The sequence below is a fragment of the Microcaecilia unicolor genome, chromosome 5 (genome assembly GCF_901765095.1).
Source record: "Microcaecilia unicolor chromosome 5, aMicUni1.1, whole genome shotgun sequence".
Lineage (NCBI taxonomy): Eukaryota > Metazoa > Chordata > Amphibia > Gymnophiona > Siphonopidae > Microcaecilia > Microcaecilia unicolor.
Window position 1 is genome coordinate 151,629,998 of NC_044035.1, and position 26,734 is coordinate 151,656,731.

At 42.8% G+C, this 26,734-nt stretch overlaps 1 protein-coding gene across 1 annotated transcript in view; it reads left to right on the forward strand.

Annotated features, from left to right (window-relative positions):
• The window catches only part of LOC115471193 (protransforming growth factor alpha-like), a 28,713-nt gene extending 4,256 nt beyond the window's left edge, over window positions 1–24,457 (forward strand). Inside the window, exons 3-8 of the mRNA XM_030204889.1 lie at window positions 4,478–4,542; window positions 5,775–5,822; window positions 8,309–8,426; window positions 17,566–17,718; window positions 23,120–23,184; window positions 23,917–24,457. Coding sequence (XP_030060749.1) covers window positions 4,515–4,542; window positions 5,775–5,822; window positions 8,309–8,426; window positions 17,566–17,718; window positions 23,120–23,184; window positions 23,917–23,924 — 420 coding nt within the window. The 5' untranslated portion in view covers window positions 4,478–4,514 and the 3' untranslated portion in view covers window positions 23,925–24,457. The remainder of the gene's footprint in view (window positions 1–4,477; window positions 4,543–5,774; window positions 5,823–8,308; window positions 8,427–17,565; window positions 17,719–23,119; window positions 23,185–23,916) is intronic.
• The last annotated feature ends 2,277 nt before the right edge of the window (window positions 24,458–26,734 follow it).

The following is a 26,734-nucleotide window of genomic DNA, read 5'->3' on the forward strand; positions in this document are numbered from 1 at the left end:
CCCCTGCCAGCTCGGGTGTATATGGGTGTAAAATTTGGTCTCCCATTCTCCCCACCCTAAAAAAAAAATCTGAGGTTTGGCTATGCACCTGCTTTTATGAATATTCATTGTGAATATCCTGAAAACCTGACTGGCTAGGGTGCCTCCAGCAGGGCCGCCGAGAGGGAGGGGCGGGGGGGGGGGGGGGACTCTCCTGCAGTCCCCGGTCTCACCTGTCTGCCCTCAGCTCTGTCCGTGCTTCTATATTTTAGTTACTGCTCCCACCTCCCTTGCAGCCTGCCAAAGACTGCAGGGAGAGGAGGGAGTTATACAACTGCCAATAGGGAAGTGAAGTGCAGCAGATTTGACACTGACAAAAGGAATACACAGACTAGGATAACTTATTGGCATGACAATTTTTTTTACTTATGTTGCCAAAGTAATTAAAAAAAAAAAAAAAAAAACATACCAGAGGAACTGGGAGAGAAAGGGGTGAAGGAATTTAAGGGTTTACTGGCTGGGATAGATAAATATTAAAAAGATAAAAGGAGCTGTAAAGGGAAGAGAGGCTGGATGATGGGGGGGATAGGGACTGATGGTAGAGCTGTGAGGGTGAGAGGAACTTGGGGAGATAGCATGCATGGGCTGCGTGGGAGAAGGTTGCTAGCAGGAGGATGACATGATCTAGGAGATAGTAGCTGTATGGGACTGGGAATAGTGACTGAGGGAAAGAGGAGTCTTGGTGGAGAGGACAGACATGAAGTGGAAGATGGAGTAAGATAAAGTGAGATGAGACATTGTGACATGGAAGACTGGAAGAGAATGTTTAAAAGAAGGAACATGAGGTCTGAGAACCATTTAGACAGAGGACTGAAGTCCAACTGCAGACACAGGTTGGAAAGCTGTTTATATTTGTAGTAAAAGCTTCTGTGCCAGCTGGGGATCAAGGGTGGGAAATAGCTGTATTTTGCCCTTTTCTTCCATCTCTGTAGTCACCAGAAGTAATATGCCTTTTTACTAGAAAGACATGGGCCAATAGAAGGGGATTGTGCCAGTTTTTGATGCCATGGTCTGGAAAATCTTTAAAATTGGCTGCTTTTTGGCAATTCTGACATGCAGAGACCTATGAGCCTCGCAATGAAAAGGGGAATGAAGACTAATGCCATCCTCCCTTTTTTCACAAAAATAAGTTGCTTTTGTTAACTCTTTGGGAGACGTTGTGCTGGACTAAGGCTCATTATGCTGCCTTATTCCAAAGAAATAGCATGGCAGTAGCAGGAAGAAAATATAGGAGAGATGGGTGGAGTTTGGAAGAAGGCAAGGAGTTCACTGCCTTCCAATTATGTTCTTTGTTTAGTTTCCTCCTTGGCTCAGCTACTAAGCTGTCTTTCCAGTCTAGCTTTTGGGGGGGGTGTGACCTGTGTGGCTGTGCAGGGCACCATTAATGAGGGGGTACTGCTATAGTGGTGTGCCACTCCCATTTCCTTCCACATGTGGGCCAGGGAAAAAGGGGAGTGGGGGAATATGATGCTGGGCAGAAAATAGAGGCAAAAGAAGGGGATATTTTGCTAAAATTGAGAGCAAGAGGGATGTTGTCCTGGAGTCCCCACTAATAAAGGGGCATTATGCCAAAGCTGTTACCAGCAAATGATACCAAGTTTCATTTTTGCAAAAGGCACTAGTCTTTGCTAACTCGATTCCTCAAGCCAACCACATACTCTGTAAAAGCTGGAGCTTTAGTAGGTGGGCTGGTACACAGTGGGTTATTTTATTTATTTGTGACATTTATATCCACATTATCCCAAGCAAGTTTGTGTTCATGTGGCTTACAATAAACAGGATGCATAAGAGAGTAATTTGTTGTAAGAATCCAATTTTACAATACAGTATCTCAAACATTCTAGGATAGCAGTTTTAACATTTAGAAAATCTATTATGAATGAGAAATTGTACATGAAGCAAAGAAAGTTAACGGTAAATAGAGTAATAACCAATTTAGGTAATAATAATTGTTTGAGATATGGTTGTTCTTTGTGAGGGTTTGTTTGAATAGGAACGATTTGAGGCTTATGCAGCATCTAGTGTTACGAATACATGCCTTTGGGTTCACTGATTTCTTGCTCAGCATGTGATCTTTGGGATTTTGTCTAAGGGAAGGAAGGAAGCGGAACATGTAAATGTGGCCCTAGGGGCTGTGGAGCAACTGACTGCATATATTCCAAGGTTTTGTTCCTGCAGATGGTGGAGCAGCTCATAGGGCCTCTCTGGATGTTGAACTGCTATTGTATTTGTCTGAGTTCTAGATATGAATGGTGTCTAGAACTCTGGGAAGTAGGAATATGATTCTCGCCAGGAAGGGTGAATTTAAAAAAAAAAAATGGCTCTGCTTAGGTGGTATGAGGGATGGGTGAGCCTAGCCTGCAGGAAAGGGGCATGGACCAAGGTAGAGCGAGGTATCATTTGAACTGTGGGAGGAATTAGTAGAGGAGCAAGTAGGGGGTGGGGTGGGGGAAGAGGAGGAGAGAGATTAATTATCCTATCCCAAAACAAGTCAAACTGCATTGAGAGAGAAAAGTGAGGGGAAAACCAATAACATGATGAGGGAAAAGACATTAAATTGGAATGGTCAGAGTGTATGGTGTGCACAGGTTAGGTAAGGAAGAGGGACAACTGAGGACTGGCTGGGAGGGGGAGCAAATGAGTTGTATAGATGGGCAGAGCTGGCTTAACCTCTGAACCAGGTGAGGCTTTGACTAAGGGTGCCAAAATACTCAGCCTCTGACCTTGCCTGTTGTACAGGTTAAGCCTTTCCACCTCTGTACCCCTCCCCCTTTCTAAGTCCAGTCTCTCCCCTTCTATAGTATTGCAGGTCTGGTACTGTTCCCTCGCATCACTCCCCCATCATCTTGTAAAATTTATGTTGGTCACCAGTGGAAGCAGCAGCATGATAGGCTGCTTTTGGCCAGCCTGTGAGGAGGAGAGATGCAGAACCCCATGGGGAAGGGAGGAAGGATGGATGCTGGAAGCAATGTAATGAGGGTGGGAGGTGTTGCCAAAGCAAGTTCACTCTGCCACTATCCCTTGAGCCAGCCCTGGACCAGGGTGGACTGGAAGGCATAGTGTGGTGTAGATGGGCAGGGAGTAGGATGGTAAACTATGGCGATGGGTTGGGGAGGAAGGGACTGGTGGGGCTTGCAGTGGTACCCCAAGCATTTCTGTTACTCGCAAGTCCTCTCTCTGTGTGCACCACCTGCTGTGCTCTTCATTTAAAGATGGCCTGACCAGCTGTGTTCATAACTGCTATGCTTTACCTTTATATGGATTTAGTAACTTGTGCTAAGTTGAGCACCCCCCCCCCCCCCCCAATCATTTTGAATAGTTGGCTGCTATGGAGCCCAGGGCAAAAAAAAAAAAAAAAAAGCATCCAGAGAGTACTCCTTGTTAACACAAGACAGGGAAATTCCTTTCTGGCTGGACCTAGCTGACTGAGGGGAGGGGAAATTTTGGCAGACCTGAGAAGGTCTGTAGCAGGAGCTATTGAAGCTTTCAGTAGACAAAGCTTCAATAGAGGTTTGCAATGATACCTATCACTTAACAAAACTATGTGGTTTTGGGTGGGGGAGGGGATGAATGGGGCAACAAGGTGCACCCTATCTTGACCCCCCCTCCCCCCACACACTGGTGATACAGAAAATAAAAAGTGTTACACTAAAAATAGTTGTTGTAGTATCTGTGGCCCAGGGCGCCAAACTCCTGAGCCTGTGATGTAACTGGCTCTATAGGTTAAGCTGGCCCAGAGCCAGCAACATCCTTTCTCTTTCTGTCTTGGGCCACAATGCTGTCTACCTTTTTTTAAAGGCAGTTTTTCCCCTTGCCTAACTCTGCATTCAGCACCCCGGCGTCTTCCCTCTGCCTTGTCCCAGCCCCTCCTCTGACATAATTTCCCATTTCCACAGGGGTGCAGCAGAGGGAATACTTGGAGGCCAATGCAGCTAGTGTTAAGTGAAATGCTATTGGTATTTAGGAGGGAGAAACTGCCTTTAGGCAGGCAGAAGGAGAATGGCCTGGGGGGGGGGGGCAGGAGGGGGGCATACCAATGGGAGGGCGCCAAACCAAAAAGTTGGCTCAGAGCACCACTGTCCCTTGTGGCCCTAGTCTTCACTGTCTTAGCCAGTACATAACAAAAAACAAATGTGTGCATGCATCCTTGGGGCTGCACAGAGCTAGAGAACATATCTGATTTAGAGACTGAATATTAATAATGTTGACTTGCTGTGGCTTTCAACAAAAAGTCTATTTTTAAAATGTGTTCTTAGTAGGTGTGTGACTTGACACATGCTGGGTAATTATCAGGCCTCTGGCTTAAATGTACTGTCACTTCTGGTTCACAAAGGATTTAAACTAATATCTTAACCTCACTACAGAAGTACACCAACTTTTTCTTATTTGATCAGCACATAACTGGCTGTTCTGAAGAACTCCTTTTTTCCTTTTACAGTCGTAAAGCTTTGGATCTTCAGGGCCAGGTGACAAAAATGCTTGGCTTCTTCATTCTTCTAGCAGGTAATACACCTTGCTTATTGAGGAATGAGGGTAGGAGGGACACAGCTTGTATTGAACCCTGTAAGTAAGCTTCACATGTCACATTACATTTTGCAAGAGGTTCTATAGAAAGTTTTATGGTGACTTGAGATGGCTGATGTATGTAGAGGGCTAGATTTAGTAAGTGACACTCAGTGTTCCAATGTTGTTCTATAATGGACACTTGAAAGAGAGCACTAGGTATAGAATAGTCTTGTTGGCACCCAAATTTGGGTACCAAGACTTCGCAGCTGAAACCAGGTAATTCCCAGCACCCAATTTGGGTGCACAACTCCAGTATTCTATAATGCCGCTTGCAAATTTTAGGAATGACCCCACCCATACACTTCCCTCTTTTGGGTTGTGCATGACAGGATTTGGACAACACATAAGCAAACTGTGCACACAAATCCAAACTGGGGCAGAATTAGCCCCCCCATTATTGGCACTAACTGGCTCGGCCGACTTAGTTGGGTAGGTGTTGTGTAAAAGCTTATGTTGGTAGGGGTGTGTGGTTTTGTCTCTTAGATGGTAACTGATATCAACATCAGAAGTTTGCCAAAATTAGGCAGGAGGTATCCCAAAACTAAAATATTTCCCAAGTTCACTCCATGCTGGAAACAGCAAAACTAAAGTATCCACAAGAAAATGTAGATTGAAAGCATGACTTCTGCAAGCTTATTTTTGCAATGAATAAAGAGCCCAGAATTCAAAAGTACCTGCATATATAGTACATTTTACAGATAAATTTCAAAAGCTTTAGTTACTTGATGTGCCATTTGCTATACCAGACTAACATGACTACACCCTTAAGGCTGTTATCTATATAGTAGCAGTGGCTCTTTATGAATAGTGGCCTATCCAAAATCTTCAGTAGAGCTCTGAATAGCCATGCTGGAGTCTTGCAGACCACTCTGGTACTAACTAGAGAATGCTGGGCTGGCATGTGAGTAGATAGTTGCTGATATTAGCCATTATCCATATAGCCATGTTATTAAATAACTTTTTTGCTGGCCTAACTGACCACATAGCTATAAGGACAATGGCTAATGTTGCTAATATCCCTAAAGCTGGCTGCAGTCACCACTATATGTGGCCTGCTTGCTATACATAGTTTCACCGAACATAATAATTTGAGCACGGGTGTGTGTTGGGTTTTTACATTTCGTAACTAAAGCAGGTTTTGTGTTTGGTTTTTCTTTTTCCCCTAAAAGGTATTTCTTCATGTTTGTGTCAGGACTCCAGTTCTGGAATCCAGGAATGTAAGTTAAAATACCAATGGTGGTGATAGTATTTTAAGTTGTGGCTGTCTGGGTGGCAAAATATATGTGAGGGGGGAAAAGCAGACCTATCAAATTTCTTAAATGAGCTGTAATGTGTATGCCCCTCCCAATTACTATGTAAGTCATTTTGCATCAGTTTAACTTGGTTCATACCATCTCTTGATTCGGAGGAAAAAAAAACTATGAAACATCATATTAGCCTAATATGAACTTAGAGGCAGATGCAGCAACCAAACATAAAAAAATCTAAATCGTTAAAGTCCCTAACGATTTTAAAATAACGAAAAATGCACCAAAAAAAAAAGTCACACATGCTGAGATCGGTATTGAAACGTACAATGTATCAAAGAATCACAATACACATCGTTAATCGGCCCCCAAATCATGCGCAGAGCAGCCAAGCGTTATGTTAGCTGCTCTGCGCATGCCACAAACAGTCAAAACACAGTCAAATCACAAGCACATGGCTCCCAAATCAAAACAAAAATAAAAAAAAAGGGTCGGGAGGGGGCAAGGGCGCTCATCAGGAGCGTCCTGTACAGACGGCCTTGCTCCCCACTTTCCGCCGCTCCCCCCACCCCGAAAAAGCAAAATTCGAGCAGCCCCTGCCCCCCTCCCTTCCTCACTACTCTCACCTCAGCTCCGCCTCCCGACATCCTCTGACCTGTGCCCCGCCCCCTTTTGGGGTCGTCGCCGCCATTCCCCTCCTCCATCAGGCCCCCCTCCCTCTTACCGGGCCCGTGCAGCGCCTCTCTCCTCTGTCCGAAGGCGCTGCACGGGCAAGAAGAAAGCCTGATGCCTGCCTTCGCCCAGCTTCGATGGCGCGTCTTTCTCCTGCTGGGCCCGCACACACACACACACACATTTGGTTACTGACGTCAGACAGGGGCGGCGGAAAGTGGGGAGCAGCGGGGGGGGGGGGGGGGGGCAAGGCCGTCCGTACAGGACGCTCCTGATGAGCGCCCTTGCCCCCTCCCGATCCTTTTTTTATTTTTATTTTTTTATGTGTTTTCTGACGTCCTTTGGACCAATCACAGCGCTTTTAGCTCTGCTAATGCGCTGGGATTGGCTCAAAGTTTGTTTATTTTTTCTCTTAATGATTTTTCCTGGCACAGAGCTGTCCTAATGAGTGGTCCAGACCTCTCGTTAGTTTTCCTGCCTTTTTCCTGCGTAAAGGCAATCGGAAAAGGTTAGTGCATGTCGTTTCAATGGGGTTTTCACACTAATTGCTCATCTCCATTCCGTTTTCGTTAGCTGCTGGCTTCCTCGGTAAAAGCCCTTTGATGCATGCAACGGATCAAATTTTCCTCGTTGGAGAGTCATTAAAGGCTCATTTAGCTTTAGTGCATCTGCCTCTTAATGACTACTGCCTCCTTTTTTTTTTTTTTTTTTGCTCCCCCTCACAAATATGTAAGCAACACATATCTAGCAAAATGTGTTGAGTGCTAGCAGCCCAATGTACTTGTAAAATGTCATTTAATTCATGTGTATAGGGGGAGGCAGTGGGGTTCCATGTGTCTCTACAGTTTGTGGAAGCTTATTCGAACTTTTTACTGTGGTAAAATGTCATTTAATTCATGTGTATAGGGGGAGGCAGTGGGGTTCCATGTGTCTCTACAGTTTGTGGAAGCTTATTCGAACTTTTTACTGTGGTAAAATGAGATCGGTACTTGAAATACCTAACGCAAAACTATTAAAATAAGTATGTAGATCCACAAGATGCCATTTTCAAATTTACCATTCCTGTGGAGGAGGAGGATGATAATCCCTCCCCACTTTGAATAAAAGTAAAAAGGTAATGGAATGGTAAGCAGATGTTGCAAGCTGTCCATGGAAGGGTCATACAGGGTCAAAGGAAAGCCTTAAGGGATTTTTGAGAATTGGAGATGGAACTTTCAGGGTAACACAAAAATTTGCAGATCATTATTCAAATGTATAGTGCTGAAAGTTGGTAGCAGCCACTATCTGGATAGTGCTACTGGAAAATCTTAAGACTTCACCAGCGCTACCAAAATAGTGGCAGGGCAGAGGGTAGGCATACTATCCAGTTATACAGATAGGACAGCAGTAGAATACCACCACCTAATTAAACACAGCAGTGGAATACTAAGTGGTAGTTACTACTTGTCGCATCTAGCCACTGTCTCATTGGTGCCATCAATAAATGGAATAGATATGTCATAGCTAAGAGCTAACTGCAGCTTGTGTGTTTGATTTTTTTTTTTTTTTTTGAGCAGTTATTTGCCAAAATGTTTTACAAATGTATCACAAGATCACTACACACGGGATGTCCCTGTGCTGCATAGTTGACTGTACTGTGATGAGGTTTATGGGATGACTGTTCAGTTAAACAAAAATCAAAATTTTTTCATGGGTTTCTGATGTCTTACTTTCAACTTTAGGCAAAAGAAATGAGCAATAGAATTTTCTTCTCGTCCTAACAGTAATGGCTTATTTTGTTCCAGCTGCGCAGTCTCATTCAGTTTCTCCAAAATTGTTTGCCGAATGTCCAGAAGTTTATGCCAGTTACTGCATTCATGGTTCCTGTCGTTTGTTCATATCAGCGGCAGCAGCAGCATGTGTGTAAGTACAATTGGAAGGAATTACCTTTTTTTTTTTTTTTTAACACTTCAGTGTACTTCTAGGATGAATCAAATCGGACTTCATGTGGAACCCCATTCTGTACTTTTTTTTTTTTTTTTCCTCCCCTCCTGCTCCTCCTCATTCCTCTTCATGTTTTGAAAACACTATAGAACCAAAAAAAGTGAGGAGGACAAATGAGGATACCAAAAATTGTATTTATTCTTATAAATTGACCCAACACGGCTGTGTTTCGGCCCAAAGGCCTGCCTCAGGGGTCTTTAACAACCTGGAGTAGTATGATGTGAAAAGTGCATGGTGAAAATATAATATAGCAGAACTCTCTTGGGTCTTCTCTCCTCAGAAAAAAAATTTTTTACGTGATGGCCAGGAACAAGCCTGATATACTCCTTTTTTATAGCAATTGGCATTTGCACACGCTTTTTAGGAGAGGAGTATATCGGGCTTGTTCCTGGTCATCACGTAAAAAAAAAAATTTTTCTGAGGAGAGGAGACCCAAGAGAGTTCTGCTATATTATATTTTCACCGTGCACTTTTCACATCATACTACTCCAGGTTGTTAAAGACCCCTGAGGCAGGCCTTTGGGCCGAAACACGGCCGTGTTGGGTCAATTTATAAGAATAAATACAATTTTTGGTATCCTCATTCGTTCTCCTCCACTTTTTTTGGTTCTATATCTCACGGTTCCGTGAGGGTTTTTACCTCCTTTTTTGTTGTGGCTTGAAAACACTATGACATTCTTGAACTGTGATGGAATGTCCCAGATCTAAAATTCTATATTCATAATCTTTCAAGGGCAGCAAACTTTGTACCTGCCCTCCATGCATTCTAAGTCTCAAGGTTTGTGGTATAAAAATGCTAGATTACATGAAACAGATTCAGAACAGAGGCCAAGAAAGTTTTGTATAGCAAGGCAAGCCTGAACTATCAGAAGCCCTGTTAAGGCTGTATCAATTGGCTAGGGCAAAAGTTGCAGCTTAGTCAGCCAGAGTTCACTGTTCAGTTCGTATCTTCTGTTAATGCTAGCACACTTGCAAAACTTTGCTCATGTTTGATCTAGGTACAGCCAGAAAATTTTAAATGCATCTTTTTAAAGGAGACCTTAAATGACTTGATATGAACCCTTTATTGAAACACATCTTCTCTTACTGTCTACTCTCTATACAGTGCTGAACCTGTGAATAACATGTAGTGTTTGTGGTGAGGTATTTTTTATTTATTCCCCCCCCCCCCCCCCAGTACATTCTTAGGATGTGTGGGGGTCAATGGTGAGAGATCTCTGCTCCTCCTTCAGGAGTTGTCACATGGAGTGTCGGGGTTGGAGTTCTTCCAGGGTCTTTCCATGATTTAGATAGATGTCGCTATCAAACCTGCCTTGTTTTGGTAGCCCAGGCAGGGTCTAAAATCCCTCTAGGCGGTTGCCTAGTGAACGAGTTGTTTAAGATCCAGTGCCAAAACCTTTTCAAAGAGCGCTTATATTATCAAAGCACAAACATTTTATCAACAAACATACTTTATTTCAATTTTTTATGGCATCTGATGTGACTGATTTCACATGAAGATTTAGGTGAATTACGAGACGCTTCATGATGTGATAGTGTAACCACTTTTTGGAAAACTTTTGGTACTGGGATCTTTAAACAACTTACCAATCTACCACCACTGACAATTTGGCCATTAATGTGTAGTGGACACTGCATAGCATGAGTGAGTCAAGTATGTTGTTTCTTGGGGCATGAGCCAGGACAAGACGTCTCCCAGAAGGCCAAAAAAAGGCTAGTGACCTTCATAAACACAGTTCACACTCTCCTTCTCAATACGGACCCCACCATAGCTGTGCTCTGAACCAATTCTTATTTACTGAATTATTTCAACTCTGTTTAACATACAAATCTTCAGTAGAGGCAGGCACCAAACCATGTTTATAAAAGCATAGGCTCCTCTTAAAGCCAAAACTTTAAATCTCTTTATGGAGAACACTGTGCCCCAAAATTCACGGGGGGGGGGGGGGGGTCCTCCACAAAAGTGGAGGAACATGAATCCCTATGTTCCTGTACCTGCCAATCTATAGGAGTAGAGTACAAGAATGGCACTTCCAAAAAAATACATCTAAGGGTTCTTCACACAATCTTTATTCTAAGACTCAACACGGAACCATGTTTTGGCTCTGGCACCTCCCTCAGGAGTCTGTTGGCAAAAGAGCCATAGCATTTTTTTTTTCTACACACTCTTGCCAACATTTCGTTGTTCAACCACAATGTGTATTTTGTTGATAAAGGTTCTGTGTCAAGTCTCTTATGTATGAAGAACTTTGACTCCCTTTTTCTACCCTTCTCATAGTTCACATTTACCCAGTGTGTGTATTTTTTTTCTAGAGAAAAAGGTGCTAGTACTCAAATGCCAGGCCACACTTTAGGGGTAGGGTGATCACTGAGGGATCCCCACCCCACAATAGCCAGGCCCCCTGCAACCAGTCACAGAATCTATGACAAGGCAGAATTGGTGTGTAGAGCCTGAGCTCTTTCAATAAAACTTGGGGACCATGGGTCAATTTTAGCAGACAATGGAAAAGGTGCTGGTACTGAGTACCCCCTCAAAAAAAAAAAAAAAAAAAAAAAAAAGCCCTGCAAATTTACTCATAATTCAGTATGGTTGTAGTACTGCTGATTCCCAATAAAGTGGATGGGACTTTATACCACCTTTCTGTGGTTACAATCACAGCGGTTTACATATTGTATAAAGGTACTTATTTTTGTACCTGGGACAATGGAGGGTTAAGTGACTTGACCAGAGCCACAAGAAGCTGCAGTGGGAATTGAACCCCAGTTCCCTGCACTAACTACTAGGCTATTCCTCCATGGAATGACAATGGCAGAACCTGATCCCTTTGGTACATGGAACTCTGAAGATGGTTAACCACCTGATAGCTGGGGATAATGGATGTCCTCTGGGGCCTTTACCAGGGCACTGCTAGATGTGTTAAGGTTCCTCTCTTCAGCCTTGAAAGAATACTGAACTGGATGCCAAGCCAGTAAAATATTTCATAATAAAGCAGCGTACTTCCTCTTCTCTTAAATGGGTGGAGGTGCTCCCTGATGACCCTATTTCACCCAGACTGCAGCACAGGTTCCAGTTACCACAGATATTACAGTTGTACTGTCTTAACTCTCATTATGAGCTAGTAGCCAGCTAACAAGTATTGTGCTGCTTCTGTTAGTGCATTAGCTCTGAGCACCTCCCCTAGACTTGAGGGTCCTAGCGGGAGGAAAACCAAGGAGACCAGGGGTTTGAATTTTGCTCTTGGCTTTTATACCAAAGCAGAATTCCTTCCTAAACAAAACCACCTCCTTTCATTACAATACTGGAGTCATTAACCTTTCCCTCCTAATAGGGAAAACATGAAAAGAGATGAGCTGTACTTGGCACAGTGACAGGTAATGTCACTGCATACAAAATTCTAATGATTGGCAGGTCTGTGTGTGTGTGGGGGGGGGGGGGGGGGGGGTCCTACAATAAAAGTGTGAAACTCCCAAAGGCTACGCTTTATTCAGCACATGTCGATCCTAGTTTTTTCTCCTGAGCAGAGGTTGTCTTGTCTCCTTCTCCTCCCTCTGGCTATCAGGCTGCTCTCCTGTGCAGGCAGGGAGTGCCAACTCTTTCTGATCTTTCCAAATCTGTGGTCCCCCCCCCCCTCATCTCGGGGAAAACCCAGAGACATGTGGAAATGGTCCATCAGAATACCTTTTAAGCTCGGGTACCCCTGGGTAATTCCAAAAGCTTCTCTTCTTTAGGGTCATGGAGCCATTATGGGTAGTGAGATACAAACCCAGGAAAGGGAAAAGTCAAATTCCCAAACATCACCTCCAACTCTCGGCACCCTTTCTTGCTAACCCAACCTAGAATGGTTAATGGGACCAACTCATTCTGAAAATGTGAAGGGTCATGAACTCAAAATATCTATTTCCTCAGCCCCCCCTCCCAAAATCTTGACGGTTCAGATTCACAGCCTATATTCAAATTGTCAAGAGCAACCAACACGAGTTTTGTGTGGCTAAATCAAAATATAAGGCACTATTGGTTCCACCAGCCGCCATTCTCACATTCTTTTTCTCTTTTTTTTTTTTTTTTTTTTTTTTTTTTTAAATCCTTTTGCATGTTCTTAAGCCACCTGCTCCTGAGTTTCATACTAAAACTAGCTCCCCATTGCCTCATGACCCAGCCTTGTTTTGGTTTCTTTGCTGCTCTAGCAGGTTTCCCCTCATCCCTTTCCAACCAGCTCTCTATGTATTATACATTGGCTCAACTATCTCTTCACTGCTCCTCACTTTTTCTCTCCTCAGCAGATGAGGCTTAATTTGCCACAGTTTTTCTTCCATCCTTTTCTTCCCCCCCCACCCCCAAATGGGCTTCTGTATTTCTCTCTCCTTCATCCTCGTTTAGTCCAGGCACATCATGTTCTCTGGAACTGGCATCTGCCATATCTGCAGCTCTTCTAGAAGTCCCATGCCTGTTATCTCACATGGACCTTTGCTTAAACATCTTTCAGTCTGGTGCCTCAGCAGCTCACAGCAATGTGTGGTGATTCCTTGAATCCCAAGATCTCAAAGTGGATGAAAGAGCTAGGCATGGAGAACATGTGCTCATACTACCCACTGATAACTGTATGGCCAAAGATTTGAGACAAGGGCTAGAGGGTGGCTGTGGAGCTTTTTATAGGGAGCAGTAATTGAATAAACAGTAAGAGACGACAAACTAGCAGGAGAGGGCGCAATAACCCTTGCTGCCCCTACAAAACTCCACACGTGCTCTCCTATTATCCTCTCTCCTGCTGCTGTTTTTGGGCTCTGTCCAATGCTCCCGCAAAGTCTTCCACTGGTATCTTTATGTGGGGGTGTGGTATGAGCACTTTATGCTCCCGCAAAGTCTTCCACTGGTATCTTTATGTGGGGGTGCGGTATGAGCACTTTATATTCCTGTGAAGGGGAATATTCTTTCAATTCCAAGTTTGGCACTTAATGCAGAAAAAAACCCAATGTTTAATACTCACTTCTCAACACAATACAAGCAAATTCACCACCATAAACACACCAAATCTGACACTCCCTATCTCGGACACCCTAAAAATCCTTGGAGTGACTATCGATCGTCATTTAACACTTGAGAATCATACGAATAACACAACCAAGATGTTCCACTCAATGTGGAAATTAAAAAGAGTAAAACAGTTCTTCCCAATGACCGTAACTTGGTACAATCAATGGTGCTCAGCCACCTAGACTACTGTAATGCACTATACGCTGGCTGTAAAGAGCAGACAATCAAACTTCAGACAGCCCAGAACACCGCAGCCAGACTTGTATTCGGAAAAGCAAAATATGAAAGTACTAAACCACTATGAGCAAAGCTACACTGGCTCCCACTCAAAGAACGCATCACGTTCAAGATTTGTACACTAGTTCATAAAATCATCCATGGAGACGCCCCAGCCTATATGTCAGACTTGATAGACTTACCAACAAGGAACGCCAAAAGATCAGCCCACACATTCCTCAATCTTCATCTCCCATGCAAACTTCACCTACTTGAGTGCCAAGCTATGGAAAGCACTGCCGCACAATCTGAGAAGGATCTACGAACTAACAAACTTTCGAACATCACTGAAGACCCATCTTTTTAAAAAGGCATACTACACAGCATAACAAATATAAATGTATACATCTCCCACGTCTTAGAACTTTTTTATAATATCTGCTTGCTTTATACTTCTACTATATCACTCAATCTATATCTAACAATAAGTAACTACTTTTATATCTGCTTGCTCTAAACTTCTAATATGTTATTCAATATCTCTAACAAATAAGTGATTACGTTCTAAGCTACTACCACTAAGAACATTACATTGTAAGCCACATTGAGCCTGCAAAGAGGTGGGAAAATGTGGGATACAATAAATAAATTCCGTTTGACCATTGGTCAATGTCTGCTTCCAAAAACTGGGTATTTTTTTTTTATTTTAAGCTCAAATGGCTCACTTGCCACCACAGCTACCTTTCCCATTATCCAATAAAATGCCTTTTGCCTCTTTCAGCTGTGCAACACCTGGTGTGTGAAACTAGCTTCTCCTCTACCCTTCCTCAAGAATTGTTACAATTTACTGTATAAAAATACTTGACCAACCGATCACAATTTTGGGGGAGGGGTGAGAAACATGGCTACTAGCTCTCCGGTCTTCCTCCACCCCCCCCCCCCCAAAAAAAATACCCAAGATCATTTCACCCTACTAAGCACTTCTAAGGAGCCACTTATAACACTTTTATCAAAACAGTAAACATAGCCCAAGGATATGAAAACCAGGAAAAAGACCCCTTCATTACCCTCTTTCTTGCATCTGCTTTTTCTCCACAAGCCTTCACTATATTTTATCTATGTAGAGATACTACATAATAGCAAGCTCTTCAGAATACATTCAGCAGGTCTGGCTTTAAGTCTATTTTGTTGGGTCTGGCATGTGGACCTCTAATCCTGTTTTTGGGGAGGTGGGGAGACTGTCAGGTCCTGAATATTAGACAGCTATAAGGAGGGGACTGTATTAATGCTCCAGTGGTTCCAGTAGCACATGGTCCTAAAGTGCTCTTCTTTGAGCTGGATATTTGGTGGCTTCAAGATTTTGGCATTCTATCTGGTCCTGACATTTTAACCGGTGTTCACATGTTGCTCTTGAATACTAGTCCAAGAACAGAGTGTAGGGAGGCTCTACGTTGCAGGAGAACCCTGTGTGGAAATTCCCAATAGCATGATTAGAAGAGGGGGACACAGGGAATCATCTATTCACTGAGCATCTCCACCTGTGATCCATACACAAGCTGTTATGCATAATGCTACATACTGGACAGTATCCCTTCTATACTATTTCCCTCTGCTCTTGAAATTTAAAGACTGAGGAGGAATGTTGTGATTAGGGTTGACCAACTTCCTAACTGGACACCTATTGGTGTTTGGGGGGGGGGGGGTGGAAGAGAGGGTTAAAGGGATTGGCTCACCATTCTTGACTAAGCAGTACAAATGTCTTGCCATTTCTGTGGCTCTGCAACACTGGAGTTCTCGATTTCAAATTTAGGACCCTTAACCCTCATCTGGATGAGAAAGATGGGTATTTTTTGCTTTTGTACTTTTCTGTGCCTTCTGAGAGAACAAGTTGAACACAGGAAAGAACAAGTTGAAACCCCCCCCCCCCCCCCCCCCCCCCACTCTCTGGGTTATACTCTGTGATCACATTTTATTACATTCCCTGGGACCCCTCTGCATAAACATAGAATCATGACGGCACATCAGTCTGTCCTTAATCACTAGCTCATCCTTTTCTTGTGTAGGTTATTTACTATATTAGCTTCATTTTACTGCATTGGCGTCTGCCTCTGTGGTGCGCTGTAAGCCACATTGAGCCTGACATTGTTGGGAAACTGTGGGGTACAAATGTGGAGGAGTGGCCTAGTAGTTAGGGTGGTGGACTTTAGTACTGAGGAACTGGAGTTTGATTCCCACTTCAGGCACAGGCAGCTCCTTGTGACTCTGGGCAAGTCACTTAACTCTCCATTGCCCCATGTAAGCCGCATTGAGCCTGCCCTGAGTGGGAAAGCGTGGGGTACAAATGTAACAACAAAAAAAAGCTGAATTACCTTTTCAATTACTGGGCCTACCAAATGAATCAAGCTGTTTGGAGGTATGCATTCTTTTTATGGGATGTTAATGAGATACTTTATAGATTTGGGTTTTTTTTTTTTTAGCAAGTTCTGTATTTTTGTTTTCTTTGTACCTCCCCCTGGATAAGGGCAGGCTATAAATATATCTAAAATGTTGCCTATTGGGCTCATGCAAAAAAGTGATCGTCTTGAGGGTGGGGACACTTAAAAATAGTCTACTGCCAAACTAAAGTTCAATTAAATTTGATCATAGCTTGCTCATCAGGTAAGCTATCTGTTATAGGGCCCTCCTTTTTTTTGGGGGGGGGGGGGGATGTAGTTGTCTTGGCTATAGAACTAAGGTTTGCAGGAGACAGGCATATAAAGTATAAGAAATGCCACATAGTGCTTATGACTGTGTAAGCCACTGCAAGGCTACAACTTTCTATTGTATCTGAATATGACATCTATATATTTGAACTGGTAAACTGGGGAAAAATGATTCTTGAATTGTATTGGAGCGAACAACAAATTTTATATATGATAATGCAAATATAAAACCATTTTTATAGGTGATTAGGTTTTTCATTTTTTTTAAAAATCAGACATATAGCCACACAGACTTCATGAAAATTAAAAAAAAAAAAATCAAACCTATATGAACACTTTTGGTCACAGCTTTCTGTATATATCTCATGCAAGTATGTTCTGTCTTTGCATGTGAGAGCAAGAACATCATCCATGCAGTTTGTGAACTGAAGTGTGTTCCATATTGCTGGGTAGTGCACAGCTCAAGTTCCCTTTACTAAACAATAACACTTGTATTCATTCTTTTGTGTTGGCTCTAAAATGCATTTAATGCTGTCTGTTGTAGTGTGTGAACAGTGCATTATCATTGTGTATCATGTAGCCCAGCACGTGACTGCAGCCACCCTTAGTGTACATGCTTTACTCCTAGTGACCTTTTTCCCTAGCAAAAGCTGCCTCCTCTCTCAGCTGAGCTTGGGTCTTTTGTCTCCTGTTATTGCCTAATGCTTTACAATATGTGCTCTGATAGGTCAGCCATGAAGCTAATTTGCTTTTTATCCTATTGCACAAACACTATCTGCCAAACATTTCCACAGGCAATAAAAGCCTTAAGCCTTTCTAAAATCCCACTATCCCCCCCCCCCTCCCCCCAGCTACAGTGTTCAGAAATGGTCTCTTAGGACTGGACTGTTGCAAACTTGTCATGCAAAATATTTATTTGCAATAAGAAAAAATGTCTCTGGTGGATCTGATGTGTGTTAAGGTTTTTATATTCTCTGAATTTTGTATACAGGTGCTTAGATCAGTCAGCACTAAACAAAAAGCAACTTTGTGTCAGTTTGCCTTTTAAAAGGGGTTTATAATGTCAAATGCCAATCCTGTACTTGATAGTACTTGTCTTGTCTTCTAGATGCTTAACGGGGTATAATGGAGATAGGTGCCAGTATGTGGACCTGCTGCAGGTAATGGCAAAGGACCCGCATGCCCTCAGTCTTACAAGGACTTCAGTGATTGCTGTTCTCATTGTTTTGGCTTGCTTGGCTGGCATGAGCTTTGGCATATTGTGAGTATAGATGTCTCTCGCCTCTGCTGCTATACATGTTTTTGCTAGGCCACTAGCTGAACTTTCCAAGCACCTTTAACTCTGGTCCCAAGAGACTGTGGTTATGGCTGCAAAAGCAAAATTCTTCAGTGGTGGTACTGTTTGGGGGGGGGGGGGGGGGAGGAAGAGCAAAAGTCGATTCCCTGTCCTTGGTTCATCACTCACAGTGATCCAGGAAATGGTGCAGTGCTTTGGGTTGCTGCTTCTGCAGGGATGCATGCTTTTCTGTGCATAAAACATGTACCCCATGGTTTAAGATGGCAATGCCTCAGCCATAGACTGCTGAGGGAAGCAGCTAAAGGAACTGTGTGGCCACAACCCTCCTAGTACCAAGTCTGTATCAGATAGGAAATGAGAATGACAGGTTAAGGAGTTATGTGAACTAAAGAATGGGGGGGGGGGGGGGGGGGGGGGAAGCTTCCAAGTGAGCTCTGGAGGGAATCTGGATTGAGGAAAGGGTTGAGTACGTCGGCTTCCTCCTGTACCCCCATTTGTCTCTTGTCCATTTTCAAAAATCGGATTCCCTTCCCTAAAAAAAAAAAAAAAAATCCAGACATCCTCAGGATTCTATATAGTGTCTTAAGTTGCACGCACAAATCTGTCGGATTCTGGATTTGTGTGGCCACTTGGCTAACAAGCCAATAGGTACCAATTAAGCAATTGGCACTAACTAGAATTTACACACAACTACGCACATTCTGTAAAGTAATGTGCATAGTTAGAGGTGTGTGGGCATGGAATGGGCGGGTCATGGGCGTTTCTAAAACTATGTGCGTTACAGAATACACCCAGTCCGCCTAATTTAGGCATTGGCATTTAAAGCAAGATTTACATGGTGTAACTGCCTGTGAGTTGCACAGATGGGCGCTAGGTGAATACGTCTAGAGGTGTCTTTGTGGTTTTAAGGTATGATATATAGAATCTAGTCCTAAGTGGCATAGTTCTTAATATTTCAATGGGTTTACTTTGATATGAAGGTCTACAGAATTCTAGGAACTTAGCCATACGGTTTAGTCTATCCTTGAGCTGCCACAGGGAAATGGGGGTTTGTCTCACTAGATGCTCCAATTGTGTCAACTTGGTAGCCTTTTAACACTCATTCTGGTTATAGGAAGAGGATCTGCTTGCTTGCTTGCTTTTTACTCCTCCCCCACCCTATATAAAATGTTACCCGTTACTTGGGCCACAATCTTGTTTGAACTTGGTTTAGCTATGTGCCTTGTAGGAGTAGTTCAGTATACAGGGCACATTCTAAAGGTGCAGGTTATGGTGTCTATTTGAAGTCTATTCTTAAAAATAGGTTTGTTTTTTTTTTTAAATAGAACACTAGTGCAATAGCTGAAAATATTTAAGGCATAAGCACTTTCACCAGCTTTATAGATATGAATGCTGGCACCTAGAGTGTGCTACAACACATGCCTACCTATGCACATAGCCACTGCCAAAGTTATGCTCTGTTAAATCATAACTAATTTTAATTTAAATATTTTCCAATTAGTCTGTATTGGAAGTGTCATGCACAAGTAACCACTAATGGAAGTAGTCCAGTCATTTTATGCAACTTCTTGCCACCTACAGCTAAGCTGTTCCTTATAGAATTACCCCCAGTGACGACCTGCTTCCGTTTTCTTCATGCATATACAGTGGGGGAAATAAGTATTTGATCCCTTGCTGATTTTGTAAGTTTGCCCACTGACAAAGACATGAGCAGCCCATAATTGAAGGGTAGGTTATTGGTAACAGTGAGAGATAGCACATCACAAATTAAATCCGGAAAATCACATTGTGGAAAGTATATGAATTTATTTGCATTCTGCAGAGGGAAATAAGTATTTAATCCCTCTGGCAAACAAGACCTAATACTTGGTGGCAAAACCCTTGTTGGCAAGCACAGCGGTCAGACGTCTTCTGTAGTTGATGATGAGGTTTGCACACATGTCAGGAGGAATTTTGGTCCACTCCTCTTTGCAGATCATCTCTAAATCATTAAGAGTTCTGGGCTGTCGCTTGGCAACTCGCAGCTTCAGCTCCCTCCATAAGTTTTCAATGGGATTAAGGTCTGGTGACTGGCTAGGCCACTCCATGACCCTAATGTGCTTCTTCCTGAGCCACTCCTTTGTTGCCTTGGCTGTATGTTTTGGGTCATTGTCGTGCTGGAAGACCCAGCCACGACCCATTTTTAAGGCCCTGGCGGAGGGAAGGAGGTTGTCACTCAGAATTGTACGGTACATGGCCCCATCCATTCTCCCATTGATGCGGTGAAGTAGTCCTGTGCCCTTAGCAGAGAAACACCCCCAAAACATAACATTTCCACCTCCATGCTTGACAGTGGGGATGGTGTTCTTTGGGTCATAGGCAGCATTTCTCTTCCTCCAAACACGGCGAGTTGAGTTCATGCCAAAGAGCTCAATTTTTGTCTCATCTGACCACAGCACCTTCTCCCAATCACTCTCGGCATCATCCAGGTGTTCACTGGCAAACTTCAGACGGGCCGTCACATGTGCCTTCCGGAGCAGGGGGACCTTGCGGGCACTGCAGGATTGCAATCCGTTATGTCGTAATGTGTTACCAATGGTTTTCGTGGTGACAGTGGTCCCAGCTGCCTTGAGATCATTGACAAGTTCCCCCCTTGTAGTTGTAGGCTGATTTCTAACCTTCCTCATGATCAAGGATACCCCACGAGGTGAGATTTTGCGTGGAGCCCCAGATCTTTGTCGATTGACAGTCATTTTGTACTTCTTCCATTTTCTTACTATGGCACCAACAGTTGTCTCCTTCTCGCCCAGCGTCTTACTGATGGTTTTGTAGCCCATTCTAGCCTTGTGCAGGTGTATGATCTTGTCCCTGACATCCTTAGACAGCTCCTTGCTCTTGGCCATTTTGTAGAGGTTAGAGTCTGACTGATTCACTGAGTCTGTGGACAGGTGTCTTTCATACAGGTGACCATTGCCGACAGCTGTCTGTCATGCAGGTAACGAGTTGATTTGGAGCATATACCTGGTCTGTAGGGGCCAGATCTCTTACTGGTTGGTGGGGGATCAAATACTTATTTCCCTCTGCAGAATGCAAATAAATTCATATACTTTCCACAATGTGATTTTCCGGATTTAATTTGTGATGTGCTATCTCTCACTGTTACCAATAACCTACCCTTCAATTATGGGCTGCTCATGTCTTTGTCAGTGGGCAAACTTACAAAATCAGCAAGGGATCAAATACTTATTTCCCCCACTGTATAAACTCCTTCTTAGCAAAGTATTCCCTGTATCTGGTAAGGGGCCACTTTTTGGCTGTTCCCTTTCTCTTCCCCTCCCCCCCCCCCCCCCCCCCCCCCCCCCCCCCCCCCCTCAATCTTAGTTGGTAGATTCTGGTCTAGGAGGAGAGACTGTCTTGACTCATGGATTCAATTCTATAGAATCAAATGCTATACTATGTCTGGGTAAAATCACAGATTCTGGAGTGGGGGAATCTGTGGCTTTCTGCTTCCCTTCCTCCATGTTCCCCCTTTCCCATAAGGCCTCAAGGAAGCACTTTTTTTTCTAATTTTATTAACACTTAATTTCTTAGTGATGGAGGTGGTATCAGTTTTATCTTTCTAGTCAGGTTAGGACCTAATCCCTATTTGCGTCACAGAGGTTTTATTTTGGAAAGTACACTAAAGTTCCTTGCTGCATTTTCAGCATATTCTTTCATTCTTGCATGAACACTGAAGCAGGGACAAACTTGAGTCTAGAGAAAAGACCAGATATCCTAGAAAGGTTGAAGGAGGGATCGGAATCCCACAGATGCTCGAGCTAGAACAGTGGTTCTCAACCAGTGTGTCCCCAAAAGGTGGGAGGTGTCTATTTGGCATAGATAGCAAGCTTATACTTTCCTTAACAACCATCTGTGCCTGTAAGCTGGGCAGAGAAGAGATCCAGAGAGTTGGGTAGTTGAAAACACCATAACTGGTCCCTAATTTTGCTTCCCCACTACCCCCTGCGATAAGTGCAGCTACCAGCCTTAGATTGGACGTAATGTGTGTCTGCTGTCCATAGGTTCTGTTTGCTACATAGTTTGTGGCATATTTGCAGCGTTTGCAGTATGTGGTAGTGGAGGGATTTCATGTTGCCATTACTGAAGTGACATCGGAATTTGAATTTTAGAATTATTTTGTATGACAACCTGTAAAGGGAACCATCCTACTTCTATGCTGTAGAATGGATAACAATTTCTTGAGTTTAGTGTCAATTTGCTTACCATTCAACCCCATATTGAAAAACAGCATGCAATGCATTGGTCCCAGATTTCTCACTGATAAAGTGAAGATTAATTTTATTTTAATTTTTTCTTATTCTTGAAGTTTTAATGACTTATATTGTCTAACAAACGGTTTAAATTAAGAATTTTATTTTTCTTGTATGATTTCTAACAATGAAATAGGACTTTTACATCTATTTTTGCAGCCATAAAAAAAAACCCACTGACTATATCTACAGAAAAGGTGTAGCAAGTGTGAAATAAAACTGTTCCATATGTCACACACATGAACATTGTGTCACAACAGAAGAAAAGTTGAGAATCATTGAGCTAGAAGATGAACTGAGTAAGGCCACAGTGGTGCCCTTTTAAAGCAGAAGGTGCTCACAGCCCTGGTATAAGCAGCTACAGACTCCTATTTGGCACCCCAGGCAGATGGCCATGTTTCATAGGCCTGCACAGACAAAAGAACACGGGGGAGGCACCGGATAATTTTGCATGGACTTCATACTCGGAGGCGGAAGGCTTTTGGGGGATATAGGACCACGGACAGTGTGCACTCATGGGGCATAATTTAGGGCAGAAATTGGGAGGGCCATAGTAAAACTGCAGCTGTTCATATGTTGAGCTGGCTTTTATTTATTGCATTTGTATCCCACATTTTCCCACCTTTTTGCAGGCTCAATGTGGCTTACAATACATCATGAATAGTGGAAGTAAGAAGTGAATAGATATTTGGTTTACAGAAGGATTTTGGGTTGCATAGTAATGGAATACATTATAGTAATATAACAGAAGGCATTTTGTGTAGGTCATGAATTGGTTTAACATCTGCATCAGGAAATACTAGGTTTCAGGTGACCAGGCATCAGTTATGACTCTAAACCATTTCCTTGTCCCATAAACTAGCATCAACCACAATGCCATGACTCCCAAGACTAGCAGCACCTGTAATAGCTTGTGAACTGATATTTTGACTTTGTGGTTGGTGGAATGCATGCATTCTTAATGCTGATAACTGTGCCACACTACAATCTTCTTGTAAAAGTTAAATCTATAGAAGCAATAAAATGAAACTTCTGTGCAGTAATTTTGGAATATTTGCCCTTTTTTCCCCCCTTAGCTTCTGCATCAGAAGAAATAACCATCCAACTCCAGCTCTTCTGGATAACTGCGATGACATCACAGGTTCAAATTCTATTACTAGTTCAATTTCTTGCTTTTTGCCCCTTCCCCCATCCCAAGATGTTTTAGACCCCCAAATGGCTCTAGTTTTGTTGGTATTGCAATGCAAATAACCTGGAATTTGGACTAAAAAACCATTAGGGAGGTTTGAGGTGATTTCTGAAATGGATGTTGATTACTGAAGGTAGTGTTTGGTCTCTTAGGCCAAGTTGCACTTAATTTGATGCTACTTGCTCAATGTAAAGTCTTATTGTAATCTTACTCTACTTTCTTCTTTGTCCTTTGTCTTTACTTATTTATGCATTCTTGTATCCCATATTATCCAGAAACAATTTTCGGTTCAAAATGACTTATGATTTACATTTTGGTGGAGTTAAAATAGTGTTGTGCAATGTGGTTATTCATATAGTTTTTGAAGGGTAGATTTGAAAGGAAAGCAAACATATCTTTGTGATCAGCTGTAGGTAGGTTTTCATTTCTTTTCTGAATTCGAGATTTGTGATGGCTGCTTATGGTATTTGGTATGTTTTTGCAGTTGGACAGACGGAGTAGGTAGTTTCTGTTTACTGGACTCGCATTTCTTGAAAATGGTTCAATCATGTTATATTCATGTGCCATTCCAAATAGTATCTTGAAGATTAGGGTGCCCACTTTGAAAAACATTCTTGAGACTTTATAGCTGAAGAACTTGAATCAATTTCCCTAAGTACTAAAGGCTTTTTATTCTTTTTGCAGATGTATAAACACTACCAAGAGATTCACCTGAAGACCACCTCTGTGCATTGGTCCTGAAACTTTTAGTTGCATTCAAGTTAACTTTTATGTGAATTTTTACTATTGTAAGCATTTTTAATTTAAGCATGAAGCCCTATAATTATGTGGCAAATTCATATAGGCCATATTTTTGTTCTTGATTCCTACTGAAGGAAGCAGCAGCACTTGTTTTCAGCTTCTCTGTGCATATGACATTTGCTGATTATGGATGTAGATGGCCCCTGGGGACTTGTTAGCAGTGTGCAGGGCTAAGTCCATGTTAATCAGTTGATATCATATGATTTGAACATGTAGCATGAACACCTGCTTTATTGAATGATGGTGTCTTGCATGCAAGTGGCCTCTCCAAAAAGCTACAACTTGTCATAGCCACTGGTGACAAGCAATCTAAATTCTTAGCACTGGTTAGCTTGTTGGGAGATGCTATATCTGGTTTATGAATGTAAGGCTTTCTGAAACTTCATTAGGTATCTTTGTTTTTGGCATGTTAAATTTTATTTAATAAAATAATTTTATTTAAAAAAAAATTTACTTCTTGACTCCAAACCATGCTAGGTGTAAACAACTCTTTCCCACTTTGTTCCTTGTCTACCTTCTGGAATCCCTGTTCCAGGTTTAACTTTGCCCCAATGTGAGATCATGGAAAATGGGCCTACCTGTTAGTGGGTAGGAGGGTGTTCCTCATGTGTTTAGAGGTAGGGCCTCTCTATTTCCATCTAGTTCCCAGAGGCTAGATGCTTTCCTATACAGGAGAGTAGCTGCAGGAGTCTTGAGTAGCATTCTTAACAGCCAGCTAGGCTTGACAACTCTAAGGGGGCAGGAACTGGGGTAGACCTAGGATCTAACTGCAAAGAACACCCAAGGAGCAGAATGTACCAGCCTCTGTATAGGAGTGGCAGTAGCCCTGTCTTCCTGTAGGAACTTTTTTCCTCAGTAAAGTGAGAGCCTAAGAACAGATAGTTAAGGAACTGGTCACACCACACTAATATAGTCCACAAACCTAGAGCAGAAGTAATTTTTGAGCTGCATTGCAAATTTTTTTTTTCTGTTGGGATGGAGCATAAATAGTGAAATTGTCTCTCCTGCTAAGAGGTATGTCTTCTTTCTAGAGTATTGGAATAGTAAATACTTTTTAACTTCAGTTTTCGAAAGAGCCCATGCATAAAGTGCTGAAACACACCCTGGATGTTTAGATGGAGTCTTTAGTCTGTGCTTTGGGAGGGGTGGGGTAACAGGAATAGAGTTGATAGGCAGTCCAAATTTCAGGCCCCCTCCCCCTGGTTTAAGATGGCTGGACCAAACAGAGGTAGATGGTGTGAAAACAGTACTTAGCAAAGTCAGGGCCCCTTTTACTAAGCGACAGCCCAACGTGGGCTTACCACTCGCTAAACAGGAAATGCCACTGAGCTACAGCAGCAGCCCCCACCCCTAGCATGCTGTCATATCTGGTGCTTCCCCCTCCCCCCATGCAATGGCCACACAGCAAGTGTTTTACTTGCCACACGGCCCTTTCCTTTAAGAAAAGAGACTTCCCCTTTACCTGCTGCAGTAAAGGGGGGGGGGGCCTCATGCGCTGACACCTGTGCAGACCCCCTTTTGTCAGTTTGGTAAAAGGGGTCTTGACTTAAATTCTTTTATTATAGTTCATGACAAGATAAAACAAATTTATCACTTAGTTGCATTGAGACAGATTAGGATTCTCTGCATACAGAGTGAGTCTGTCTATAATTAGCCTCTCTCCCAGAGAGGAAAAAATGTCAGTACCTGGTCAACCACCAAGGTGGAGAAACAGGATCTGCTATGAACAGGACAAAAGTTTAAAAAAAAAAAAAAGGCATGAATGAGCTGTAATGATTGTGTAAAGAGTCTTTAATCAATGTTAAAATGGGGACAGAAGATCTGAGAGAAGAGGACATTTCTCTGGTAAGTGAACACTACTTTGCTTGTGCTTTGGGAACTTAAAGATTGGGGTTTAAAGGAGGAATTGTAGGTTAGTGTTAGGCAAACTTAAAAAGCAAATTTCAACAGCTAACAGAAAACAGCTAATCTCCATAGTCTTTTCCACTTAGTTTTAAAAGCCTTGTACCACAGCATTAACAGAATCTAACAGCCACTGCAGGATCTAATTTAGTATTCCCACCCACCCCTAGGACAACTCCTCATTTATAGTCAGTTATTGTAATTAGGGTAACAAGCAAGGAGTGCTCTTATAGAGTTTTAAATACATTTCATTACCATCTAAGAAGGAAATACTAAAATCATACAATACACTATATAAAGTAAAAGACACTTTTATATTAGGCTAATATCCTTAATACTGTAGCAAGTTTTAAAATATTGGAAAACTCAAAAACACTAAGATGGAGTCAGCAGTCCAGCAGCGAGAGGGGTGCTATCCAGTCTTTTGCATTGAGTGTCACATGTATGATTATCTCCCAGTTGGTGAGATGTCATATGTTTGCGCCCGATGCAAAGAGCTCCTAGCTCTTAGAGAACATGTCCGTTCTCTTGAGGCTAGAGTAGCAGACTTGGTGGAGCTGAGGGAGACAGAGAGGTACATAGAGGAGACCTACAGGGATGTTGTAGAGAGGTCCCACCTCCAGTCTAGTAGCCCTTGTGCTACCTTGGAGGAGGGAGGTCTCCTAGAAGGAGAGCATCACCCTGGTGAAGTAGGAAGTACTCCTTTAGCCAGGACCTGCCCACCAGGGGATGTACTATCCTCTCGCACTGAGGATATGTCTCCAAGTGCTGCCCGGGAGGGAAAGGTTAGGACAGCTGT